This window comes from Rana temporaria, chromosome 6 (genome assembly GCF_905171775.1).
Source record: "Rana temporaria chromosome 6, aRanTem1.1, whole genome shotgun sequence".
NCBI lineage: Eukaryota > Metazoa > Chordata > Amphibia > Anura > Ranidae > Rana > Rana temporaria.
In genome coordinates this window covers 15,110,611-15,123,371 of record NC_053494.1, presented here as the reverse complement: position 1 = coordinate 15,123,371, position 12,761 = coordinate 15,110,611, and the positions used below count along the sequence as shown (strand labels likewise).

The 12,761-nt window shown below is 41.4% G+C and overlaps 1 protein-coding gene across 1 annotated transcript; it reads right to left on the bottom strand.

Annotated features, from left to right (window-relative positions):
- Positions 1-2,952: 2,952 nt before the first annotated feature.
- On the bottom strand, positions 2,953-12,427 carry LOC120944372 (olfactory receptor-like protein OLF4). The gene is made up of 2 exons (XM_040358427.1): positions 12,404-12,427; positions 2,953-3,882 (listed from the first exon to the last, which is right to left on the bottom strand). Exons 1-2 carry the CDS (start codon positions 12,425-12,427, stop codon positions 2,953-2,955), a joined length of 954 nt encoding a protein of 317 aa, XP_040214361.1.
- Positions 12,428-12,761: the final 334 nt, after the last annotated feature.

The window sequence follows — 12,761 nt, the reverse complement described above, 5'->3', positions numbered from 1 at the left end:
TTGCACATGAATTACCAATTTTTTGGGGGCTTCTTAATTCATGAATTGGGACTTATTATTTGTTTATATGATGTAAATATTGTTTTTTCAACACACTCGTTTTATTGTTGGTGAATTTTTTATAAAATGTACATTTTGCATTTATTTTACCTTTTTACATTTTATAAATTAAGATTTCTTTCATTCATTTAAATTAGAGTTTTATGCAAATTAAAGCAGAGGTCACATTAGAGAATTAAAGCAGAGGTCACATTAGAGCAGGGGTCTCCAAACTTTCCAAACAATGGGCCGGACTACTGTCCTCCAGACTTTAAGGGGGCCGGACTGTGGCCATCAAGAGTACAAAATCCCCTATCATTGGTGTCATTGGACCCAAGAATTCTGCCCTTCATTGGTGCCAATGAATAAAAAAGCACCCCAAGGGCCTGATAAAATCAAGCAAAGGGCCACATCTGGCCCCCGGGCCACAGTTTGGAGACCTCAGCATTAGAGCATTAAAGCAGAGGTCACATTAGAGCATTAAAGCAGAGGTTACATTAAAGCCAGCAGCTACAAATACTGCAGCTTCTGACTTTTAATAAATGGACACTTACCTGTCCAGGGTGTCCGAGATGTTGGCATCCGAATCCAATCCCTCGTTTCTCCGCTGCCCCCCGCCGCCATCCTCGGTGAGGGAATCAGGAAGTGAAGCGTTGTGGCTTCACTGCCCCTTTCCCTACTGCGCATTCACGAGTCGCGCTGCGCGTCCTCACTGGTCCCCGCTGTGTTCTGAGTCCTGCGTGCTTCCCAGAAGACAGCGCGGGGGGGGGGGGGCGTGACTCCCTTGGGAGTCTATGCCCGGAAGTTGGTGCAATTACAGGTATCTGCTTCCCCCCCTTGAAAGGTGCCAAATGTGACACCGGAGGGGGGGGTTCTGAAAAGCGGAGGTTCACTTTTTGTGTGGAACTCCGCTTGTATGGCATATTTTCTATCATGTTGTATTAATTTAGCGCCACACTATTTGTTTTATTTACTAATCCACATTTGCTAATGTTGGAAACATGAATAGGCAGTCTATGTATTGTAATGTTTGTAGCTCTGCTTCCCATCTAATTTGTGGAAGACTAAGGTCTCTTCATATACGTCAGGCTACTGTTAGGCCTTGTACGCACGGGCAAGAATCTCGTCAGAAAAAAAACGTTTGTTTTTCCCAACGAGATTCTTGGCAAGAATCTCTTGCCGCCCGAGTGTACACACTGACATTTCAAAAGAACCGCGGTTCTCTTGAAAGGCAAGAACGCGGTGACGTCATCGCGTGCGACGAGCATGCGCTCGTCACAATCGGTGCCACCGCCGCCATCTTGCTTCACCCTACCTATGCCGTGGAAGCTACCGCGCATGCTGCGAAGTAATTTCGGGTTTCCGCGGCAAACAGGTAAGTATACACACTCTCGGGCTTCTCGTCGGGAAACAGGCCGACAAGAATCCCGACGACAAAATAGAGCGCAGGTTCTCTATTTTTCTCTTCGAGATTCTGGCCAGATTTCCTGACGAGAAACCTGAAAGAAAGAAAGTTACTGCTCCAGGTGGATTGTGTTAGGATGATCAGTATGGTCTCAGGAGACCAAGGGTGCTGGCAATGCACAAGGCAAAAAATGGAAAAAGAAAATACGGACAGCCGCACTCCAAAAAACTTTGATGGTTGTCTTTATTTAAAAAGGAAAACTGCACTACAAGTCACAGCACACAACACGGGAGTAAAACATCTGACGCGTTTCGCACTATAAATTAGTCTTTAATCATAGCTCAATCATAGAAACCTGAAAGCCTTGTACACACGAATGGTTTTCTCGGCAAGAAAGCTGTGCCAGCAGTGTTCTTGCTGGTTCTTGACGGTCGCGTGTATGAGGCCTTACTGACGTATGAACGCAAACAGAAGTCTCAGGGCTTGAGTAAACATTGGGGGGTTGATATACTAAAGGCAAATAGACTGTGCACTTTGCAAGAGCAGTTTCTCCAAAGCTTAGTAAATGAGCAGAAGCTCTGTTGACTTCCATCACCCAATCACGTGCAAGCAAAAATTATATATTTTTTTATTTTCCTTGCACATGATTGGGTATTCTTTGTGAAGTGAAGCCTTAGCTCATTTACTAAGCTCTGGAGCAACTGCACATGCAAAGTGCACAGTCTTATTGCTTTTAGTAAATTAACCCCTATGGCCCTGATTCACAGAGAGCGGGCGCACATTACGCCGCTGTAGCACAAATAATATACGCTATGCCGACGCAGCGCAGAGAGGCAAGCACAGAATTCACAAAGCCAGTGCTGCCAAAACTGCGCTGGGTTTCTAAGGCGTAATCCGGCGTTGGTGGAAGTGGGCGTGAGCCATGCAAATGAGCCGTGACCCCATGCAAATGATGGGCCGAGCGCCAGACAGATACGTATAACAAACTGCGCATGCGCCGGGGATGTGGACGCATCCCCGTGCGCATGCTCACAACCACGTCGGAACAACTGCCTAAGATACGCCGGATCACTGCGTACGCCCTGAACGTAATCTACGCCCAGTCACACACGTCCATCGTAAATTACGCCGGCTTGGGTTCCCTGGTGCAGCCCTTTGCATGGATGCTGCTGAGTTACACCTCCTTTATGGGGCATAACTTTACGCCGGACGTATAACTTACGCGCACTGTGTCAGGCGCACGTACGTTCCTCAATCGGCGTATTTTCCTCATTTGCATATTTGAATGGCTGATCAATATGAGCGTAAATATGCGCCCAGCGTAAATGTGCGCCCACCCTATGCCGGCGTAGGCAAGTTACGTCGGCGGGATGAAGCCTGTTTTTAGGCGTATCTTAGTTTGTGGGTCCGGCGCACAGATACGACGGCGCATATTTGCACTTACGCGGCATATCTGGAGATACGTCGGCGCAAGTGCTTTGTGAATCCGGGCCAATGTGTTGTTAGTATTATGGCAACAATTTCTGCAAAGAACTATTTATTTCTTTGTTTCGTAGACTGTATATGAGAGGGTTCAACATGGGAACCACTGTAGTGTAGAACACGGTTAAGATCTGTTCCAGTAGGTCATAGCGATCTGATGGGGGTATCATATACACAGCTGTACCAGATGCATAGTAGATGGCCATAACTATGAGGTGGGATGAGCAGGTGGAGAAGGCTTTTTTTCTGCCATCCTTAGATTTAATACGTAGTATGACCCTGATAATCTGTACATATGATGTCAAGTTGCACATAACTGGACAGACCCCAAATAGTAAACACTCTACATACATTACAATGTAAAACATTTCAGTACCACCGCAGGCAATATTGATGAGAGCTTTAGCATCACAGAAGATCTGGTGAATGGTAAAAGAAGAACAGAAGACCATTTTTAAGATGGAACTTGTAAGTAAAGATGAATTTAAACAACCGCTGATCCAGATGACCATCGTTAACAATATGCAGATTTTCTTGTTAAGTATACGGTGATAGTCTAACGGGTAACAAATGGCAACATATCGATCATACGCCATTATAAAAATAATCGTGATCTCAGTAATGCCTGATAGAAAAATAAAATACATCTGGATAAAGCATTGTGTGAAGGATATGATGTTATTTCCAGAGAGTAAGATGTAGAGAAGTTTTGGAATATTAACGGTTGTGTAGCATATATCAATAATGGACAGGTTGCAGATAAACAGATACATCGGGGTGTGCAAATGGAAATCCAAACATATCACTGTAATGATAACGAGGTTTACAAGAATTCCAATGAAATAGATTAGGAAAAAGAAGACAACGTTGAATATAAACAGTTTATTGTCAGCTGTCATGAAGAATGGCAAGATGTAGAATTCTAGAATAGATTTGTTGCTTTCCATAAGATATTCCTAAAATATTTTTTCAAAAGAAAAGAGTTAAAAAGATACAAATATGTTCTGTGCATACATGTACAGGAATCTGATGATGATTATTTTGATTATCTCTTGTGTTGAATATATAGATGTGAAATTCACAACATTCAGAAATCAGTCCTCACCACCAGGTAAGGTAATGAAAATGTAAAAATCAAAGCAAAATACATTTTCTGACATTTTACTATTATATACAATATATATGCCGCGAGGTCACGCCCTGATGTTTCGTCCTTATGACTTCCTCTGAGGAAGCCCTCAGAGGAATTCGTAAGGACGAAACGTCAGGGCGTAACCTTGCAGCATTAGGAAGTGACGTAGTGACGCTGTGCGCTCCAGGTGTGTTCCAGTAACAAGGAAGTAGTGCTGTGTTGGTTAGCGGTGGACGTGACCAGCACTTACACGCATACAGCCTTTTTGGATGCTATGGACGGCGCGTCTTTTTGAACTCAAGCTCGGTACTGTGTCGATTTTATGGATGTCACCCTCTGAAGACGTGAGCCAATCACGAAACGCGTCAGGGCGTGGCTACATGGCAATTCTCTTGCACTGAGGCTAGTATCTATCCGGATCTCACAGAGCAGCGAATTTGGACTTCAAAAAGCCTTTCCCTGAGTGAGCTGATACAGCACTTAAAGTGACAAGCTTCTTTTTATCTTTTAGCATGTAAGCATATGTGGGTAGCAGGGGTATTATTGTTTAAATAAAGGGTTTTACACCATATTCAGTCTCCTTTTGCTTCCCTGCATGACCGCTGTGCTGCACGCATGATTCAAGGAATACCACCCACATTCACAGAGAGGAGAGCAGTAGAGGATTGATATACAACAGGATCCCATCAATGCTGTCAATTATCCACTTCAGTGAGGAGAAAAGCTGAGATTCGGTATACTCAAGGCTGTTTTACACCCATCATCTGGTGAGTACAACACCTTAGGCCTTGTACACACGATCAGTCCAAACTGATGAAAACGGACTGAAGTTCAGTTTCATCAGTCCAAACCTACCGTGTGTATGCCCCATCGGACTTTTGTCCTTCAGACCAAAGTTTTAGAACTTGCTTTAAAATCGGACTGATGGACGCCTGACCGTCGGTCAAAACCGATGGTTAGTACACAAAAGCATCGGTTCAAAACCCGCAAGTCGAATCAAGTCGACGCATGCTTGGAAGCATTGAACTTCGTTTTTTTTCAGCACGTCGTGTGTTTTACGTCACCGCGTTCTGACCCGATCGGTTTTTGAACTGATGGTGTGTACGCACATCAGACCATCAGTCTGCTTCATCGGTGAACCGATGAAACTGAACTTCAGTCCGTTTTCATCAGTTTGGACTGATCGTGTGTACAGGGCCTAAGGGGGAGCACAGTAGTGTGAAGCATACTTGTCCCTACAGTATCTGGAATATACAATTTTCAGCTTCTCGCCAGAGAGAAATAATATGTGAACTGATATTCTGATATATATGGTTTTATTCTGATAGAGCTACATGCTTTAAGAGACTGATATCTTCGGCCAAAGGTCTTCCCTTGAGAGCTTTTTTCTATCAGCATTTATAGGTTATGAGCCATTGAACTCATGAGTCAGTTTCAGTGACTCCAGCGCAATGTTTTATTAATATCCATTGATAATACATATATGTTCTTTAGTATTTTTTGTTTTATAATAGCTGCTACTTACCTTGAAAAATTTTCATTTATACCATTGTGCGCTAGGATCAGGGTTGTCTTTGGATTACTTCTGATATTTTTTTAGTGAATAAAAAATAAACCATTGCCGGCAATAGAAACATTTGAAAAAAAACGGTGTGGGGCCCGTCATAATTTATACCAGACCCTTATCCGAGCATGCAACCTGGCAGGCCAGGCAAGTGGGGGACAAGTGAGCGCCCCCACTCCTGAACCATACCAGGCCACATGCCCTTAACATGGCGGGAGCTTTTAGGCAGGGGCATTCTTCCCCACAACCCTGGGCTGTGGTTGTCGGGGTCTGCGGGCAGGGTGTTTATTGGAGTCTTGAAGCCCCCTTTAACAAGGAGGCCCCCAGATCCCAACCTCCCTCTATGTGAATGAGTATGGCGTACATTGTCCCTTACTCAGGCGCTATATATAAAGGAAATTTTCATTTTTATTGTTTCACTTAAAGCATCATTAAAATCACTGCTACTTTAAAAACTGTCTTTTTAAAAAAAAAAAATTGCATTTATACATGTCCCCCAAGGCAGCACATGGACCCCCATACCCTTTTTATGGCCAATAACTATCACATATGCCTTCAAAATCAGACTTTTGATTTTTCAAGTTCGGCTCGGGTCCAAACTTTTTTCTCGTTCGGGAGTTCTGGTGCGAACTGAAGCGGGGGGGGGGGGGGGTTTCGCCTAACTATAACTGTCAGTGGGACATGACAAATCTAAACAAGTAAAAAAGGCGCAAAGCACAGGTACCATGACAAATCAAAGGGGTTGTGAAGGTTTGTGTTTTTTCACCTTAATGCATCCTATGCATTAAATGGGTTGTAAAGGTACAACATTTTTTTTCCTAAATAGCTTCCTTTACCTTAGTGCAGTCCTCCTTCACTTACCTCATCCTTCCATTTTGCTTTTAAATGTCCTTATTTCTTCTGAGAAATCCTCACTTCCTGTTCTTCTGTCTGTAACTCCACACAGTAATGCAAGGCTTTCTTCCTGGTGTGGAGTGTTGTGCTCGCCCCCTCCCTTGGATTACAGGAGAGTCATATGTAAACAAAGGCCAGGCGATTGCCCATGATGGAATGGGATGGTGGCCAGTCCTCTGTGCCCCCCCTGGCCCTTCTGGAGCTTCTGTGGGGGGGAGTGGGGTTACCCCCGCCTCAACCCTGGGCGAGACAACTTTTTACAGAGCCACCATTCCATTCCATCATGGGCAATCGCCTGGCATTTTTATACATTCACATTAAATTCATCATAGGTAACGTATTAGTCCTTAGTTCACTCTTACAGAGTTTACAGAACATCCTTTAAGTATTTATTTATTTATTTATTTATTTATTTATTTATTTATCTATTCCCTTTCATCCTGCTCTGTAGCCAAAGTACATGCATCCCTCTCCTGAAGAGTGGCTATAACTGCCACGAAATGTGTCAAATCACATGAGTTATCTGATTCAAGGATGCCAAGCTCAGTTTTCTTTTATGCACTTTATTGTTTGATTTAATTTTTTATGATGATTGTACTCTATTGGATCTGTATATGTATTTAATTTATTTATCAACTGCTCTTTTCTGTATCAATTATGTTTATTAAATATGTCAACTTGATCATATTCATTTTTATTTTAGTATTATGTTTCTATTATTATTAGTATTATTGCTACATGACACAACTGATGTTACAAAGGGTACTATGTGTATTCATGGACATCAAATTGATCAAATGTTAATAATCGGACTTTAGTATCAAAGGGTCTTGTGCTGCCCCGTATAGGGAATCACAACACATGACCCCGAAAAAATAGGTATCATTCCATTCATTATGTTACAAACACATGCTTCAGCTAAAGTCCCAAAGCTTTTCTTTTTCCTTTTACCACGATCCTTTACAATCACTTTAACTAACATAATAATTTATTTTCGAGATCCCTTTTAAATTGAATCCAAATAAAACAAGCCTAATGTTCTTTTTTTATTTATCAGTTTTTATGCCTTTGAATCCTTTTAAACCTTATTCTAATTTTTTTCTTTACATGTGATTGGATATTCAAAATAAACACCTTTCTAATAAACACCTTTCTACTAAGCCTAGTGAGCCTACACTTTGCAAATTTACCAGCCTTTATTTGTTTGATAAATCAACCTCAAAATATGCCATTGCCTTGTTACTATTCAGTTTGTGGTGGGTACAAATTTGTCGGACAAATAGCTAGATTCAGAGAGAGTTATCAGTAGATACGCCGACCTAACTCGGAATCTGCGCCGTCCTAAGTTTAAGTGTATTCTCAAACTGAGATACACTTAAACCTAGCTAAGATACGACAGCCTGCGCCGTCGTATCTTAGGGTGCAATATTTAGGCTGGCCGCTAGGTGGCGCTTCCGTTGAGTTCGGCGTAGAATATGTAAATGACTAGATACGCCGATTCACGAACGTACGTGCGCCCGTCGCAGTAAAGATACGCCGTTTCCGTAAGAGATACGCCGCGTAAAGATAAAGCTGCCCCTAGTTGGCCTAGTCAATGTTAAGTATGGCTGTCGTTCCCGCATCGAAATTTGAAAAATTTACGTCGTTTGCGTAAGTCATCCGTGAATGGGGCTGGACGTAATTTACATTCACGTCAAAACCAATACGTCGTTGCGGCGTACTTTGGAGCAATGCACACTGGGATATGTAAACGGACGGCGCATGCGCCGTTTGCAAAAAACGTCAATCACGTCGGGTCACGAGTAATTAACATAAAACACGCCCCCATCCTCATTTGAATTAGGCGCGCTTACGCCGGCCGCATTTACGCTACGCCGCCGTAAGTTAGGAGGCAAGTACTTCGTGAATACAGTACTTGCCTCTCTGATTTAAGGCGGCGTAGCATAAATACGATACGCTACGCCGCCTTAAAGTTGCGGCGGCGTCTCTGAATCTAGGTAAAATAGTGTTTCTCTTCATATGCACGGGCGCCGCCCCTCTCTCCAGCCACCCCCTCTATGTAGAATGGATAAATGATTGCATTGCATTCCATTTCATGGCCGCAACCACCACCCCATATTAGAACCCCTTTTAGAACGCCGGGCATCTGAATTACAGTGGTGGGGGTGTTTTTTTTTAAGCACCTGATTAGAGCCATAGGCTCTAATAGGCTTCCAAAAAGGTGAACTCGGAGCGCAGACAATTTCTCTCGGAGCCCACCGAGGTGTGTTAGAAAAGCAAATCAATATTTGCTTTTCTAACACTGAACCACCTCTCCGCCAGTCAGGTAGCGTAGGTCTGATACCCGTCACCTAATAGGCTGAAAGGACAGCCGCTGCTATTGGACACCTGCCTGACCCGCCAACAAGATGGGGTTAGTGCCAGTCAGACAGTGGGCGGGCGGCGGTCACAGTGGCGGCATTTAATGGGCACAGTAGCGACATTTGATGGGCACAGTGGTGGCATTTGATGGGCACAGTGGTGGCATTTGATGGCACAAAGGCTGCAATTGATGGTCACAATGGCTGCATATGATGGGCACAGTGGCTGCATTTGATAGGGTTCAGTGGCTGCATTTGATGGCACAGTGAAGCTGGTGGGCACAGTGAGGCTGCAATTGGTGCTTTTTTTTCAGTATTTGTCAGTTTGTTTGCGTCACCCCAAAAATTTTGAGCACCAGCCACCACTGTGCGCCATCCACCTACTATAGGGAAATGAGAAGCTCAAACTGAACATGTATGAGGAACAACCCTAGGGCTTGTAAAGTCTATTTCACATATTTTTTTTTGCAAAATTGTACCCTATGTTTAGGATGTAAATTTGATGTAAGGTAATTTACTATATTCAAATATAATTGGTTTATAAGGTTTGTTTTACTCTTTACAGATCCATTTACTGATGTAAAAATGTGTGGTGTATAGATCAAAGCACTTTCCTTTGTCCTGTGCATAACACCAGTTCTAAAAATATCACAAATAAATAATATTTTACAAAAATTGTTTCAAACTTCTATTTGTTCCTATATAACTTCTTATTAACCATATGCTATTCCTAATCAGTCCCAATCAATTACCCCCTCCCTTTCTCAATTTAAATATTGTTTTTATCAGAAAAATATTTTATTTTATATATTTTTTTATTTTACTTTTTTATTTACAACTCCATGTACATTTTTTTTTGCTTTGTAACATAAATATGATTTTAGTGGTATAATCAATTTAAGTATAGATTTAAATGTTTACTTTTTATGTATAGTAACATTAGTTGTTTGAAGCCTATCACTAGTTAAACTAAACATTAAAACTTTTTTCTTTTGTTATGTATTTTTGCCAAACGATTTAATAAAAAAAAATGTATTGGTAATTATGCAAGATGATATAATCTAACAAAAGCCTTGTCTGTTCACAAGATAAAAACGACAGACAGTATGCATTACTTACATATCGTAAGTACTAACAAGGTTATTTATGAATTACTAAAGCCTCGTACACACGATCAGTCCATCCGATGAGAATGGTCTGATGGACCGGTGTCGTCGGTTACCCGATGAAGCTGACTGATGGTCAGTCGTGCCTACACACCATCGGTTAAAAAAACGATTGTGTCAGAACGCGGTGACGTAAAACACAACGACGTGCTGAAAAAAACGAAGTTCAATGCTTCCAAGCATGCGTCGTCTTGATTCTGAGCATGCCTGGATTTATAACCGATGGTTGTGCCTACTTACGATCATTTTGTTCTCATCGGTTAGGAATCCATCGGTTAAATTTAAAGCAAGTTGGCTTTTTTTTTAACCGATGGTTAAATAACCTAAGGGGCCTACACACGATCGGTTTTGACCGATGAAAACGGTCCATCAGACCGTTGTCCTCTGTTTAACCTATCGTGTGTACGAGGCCTAAGAGAACTAGGTGAAAATATGAAATATTCATAAACATACATTTTGTTTCTTAACTAAACGCTTATAAACGCAAACGCGGTAAAACCCTGCAAAATTTGTGGCAAAACAGGCGTTTTAAACGCCGTTTTTTGCATTTGAAAACGTGTGTTTAGATGAGTTTGCATCTGCGTGTCGTGTGCATGGGGCCTTAGTCTACTGAATTGAAAATCTTATTATTTTTTGGGTCATAATATGTATAAATAAAGTATATATATATATATATATATATATATATATATATATATATATATATATAGAATATATCAAATAAAAAATACCCTTTAAATCTTAATTTTTCTTTCAAACCTGATAGTCTTTAGTAGAACACAAGGTCCTTGTAGTACATTATAAGACAAAAAGCCTTTTCTTGGTATTGCTCTGATACTCTTTTACCTTTGCTACTATGATCTTGGCTTCAAAGCTAAAGATTACCCATTTGCTAACCCATACCAAGAAATAGCATCTTAGTAACCAATAAGATTGCTTTAAATAGACAGTAGGTAAGCAGGCAAAGGGGCTTAGCCCTAATGTCAAGGAAGGCAAGACTTTAGCAACAAAATGAAATCCCAACTTGAATAACACAGAGAAGAAAGTTTCAAGACTATTGAAGGAAATAAAAAGCATCTTGTACTGCCTGTTAGGACGTTTAATTGCAAATATTTAGGTGACACCACTGAGTATCTAAAACTATTATACTTTTTGAACAGTATCTGTCTTTCTAAACATCCCTGTGATTGAAGACCCATGGTGACTGGTGAATGTGTATGTGTGTGTGTGTAAAGGGATCACATATTGTGAATATAGCAAAGAGTGAAGCCAGTTCACTTACTTTTTTTGGATTCTGGGGAAACATCAGAATACCTGGAGATACACAGAGAATACACAGAGAATACACAAACTCTAGAGCAACATGAACTTCTGTAGCCCTTCTCAGGCATCAAATGAATACAGGGCCATTTTATATTCTTCTGATCTCTGCTCTCTGCAGTTACTCTGAAATAAAGGGAAGCCCTAAGGGAAAGAGCAATTACCATTAAGCCATACTAAAGTCACCTCTGAAGTCTTTCTCCCCTGGCATAACTGTTTTTTTTTTACTTCAATCCTTTTTTAACTATGTTGTTTGATGACATTCAGTATGTAGCAATAATATTACAAAATTATTTAAAATATATGAACAATGAAAAGTTTGTGTCTATAGACATTTATTCTCAATTTTGGATAGTGTATGGAAGGTTTAGATCGGGGGTCTCCAAACTTTCTAAACAAAGGTCCAGTTTATTGTCATTTAGATTTTTAGGAGGGCCAGACTGTGGCCAGTGGGAGTAGAAAATATCCCGGCATCAGTGGGAAAAAATGATGCTCTGTTGTTTGTTTTAGTGGGAGTAATTGCACCCCATTATTGGTGTAACTGGAAGGAATTATATCCCATCGTTGATGTCATTTGGCCCCATTGTTGGTGTCAATTGAAAGGAATTGTGCCCCATCACTGATGTTATTGGGCCCCATTGTTGATGCCATTATGAGGAATTGTGCTCCATCTCTGATGTTATAGGGCCCCATTGTTGGTTTCATTGAAAAGACTTGTGCTCCATTTTTGGTGTCAGTGGGAGAGATTGTTCTCCATCATTGGTGTAATTGGGAAGAAATGGGCACCCTTCATTTGTGTCAGTAATGGGAATTATGCCCATTGTTGGTATTAGTGGATGAAATAGTGTCAGTGGTCTGATGGGGTTGGATAAGTCCCAACCTTCTGATGGCCATCTTATTCATCCACCTAAAAAGACCCTCCAAATTGCCAAACTAGTTTTTAAGCAGGGGTTGTCTGACATTTGGAGGGACATTATCCCTCAATGAGTGATTGAATTTTCTTGCCCGCACAAGTCATATTCCAGGATAGATAATATTTACCTGTCCATAGCCCAGATTCCCCATGTCACCAGGTCCTTTACAGACACTGTTTGGTCAGACCACTCATTGGTGTTTCTGGTAATGCATAGACTCCCAGGCCCACAGGGACATACTCAATTGAGACTTAATCAGTCACCTTGTGAGGACCTTAAGGATCGAGGGTGCTATACAAAAATAATTTCTTCTGAATGATGTAAGTGAGGTGTCCTCAGGGACCCTCTGGGCAGCACATAAAGCCACCATAAGGGGCAAATTTATACAGATAGCATCTCAAATTAAACGGGAACATAAGGTGGACCTAGATAGATTAGAGAAGGAATTTCAGTCCCTTAGTAAATATCACAAACAAGTTCCCAAG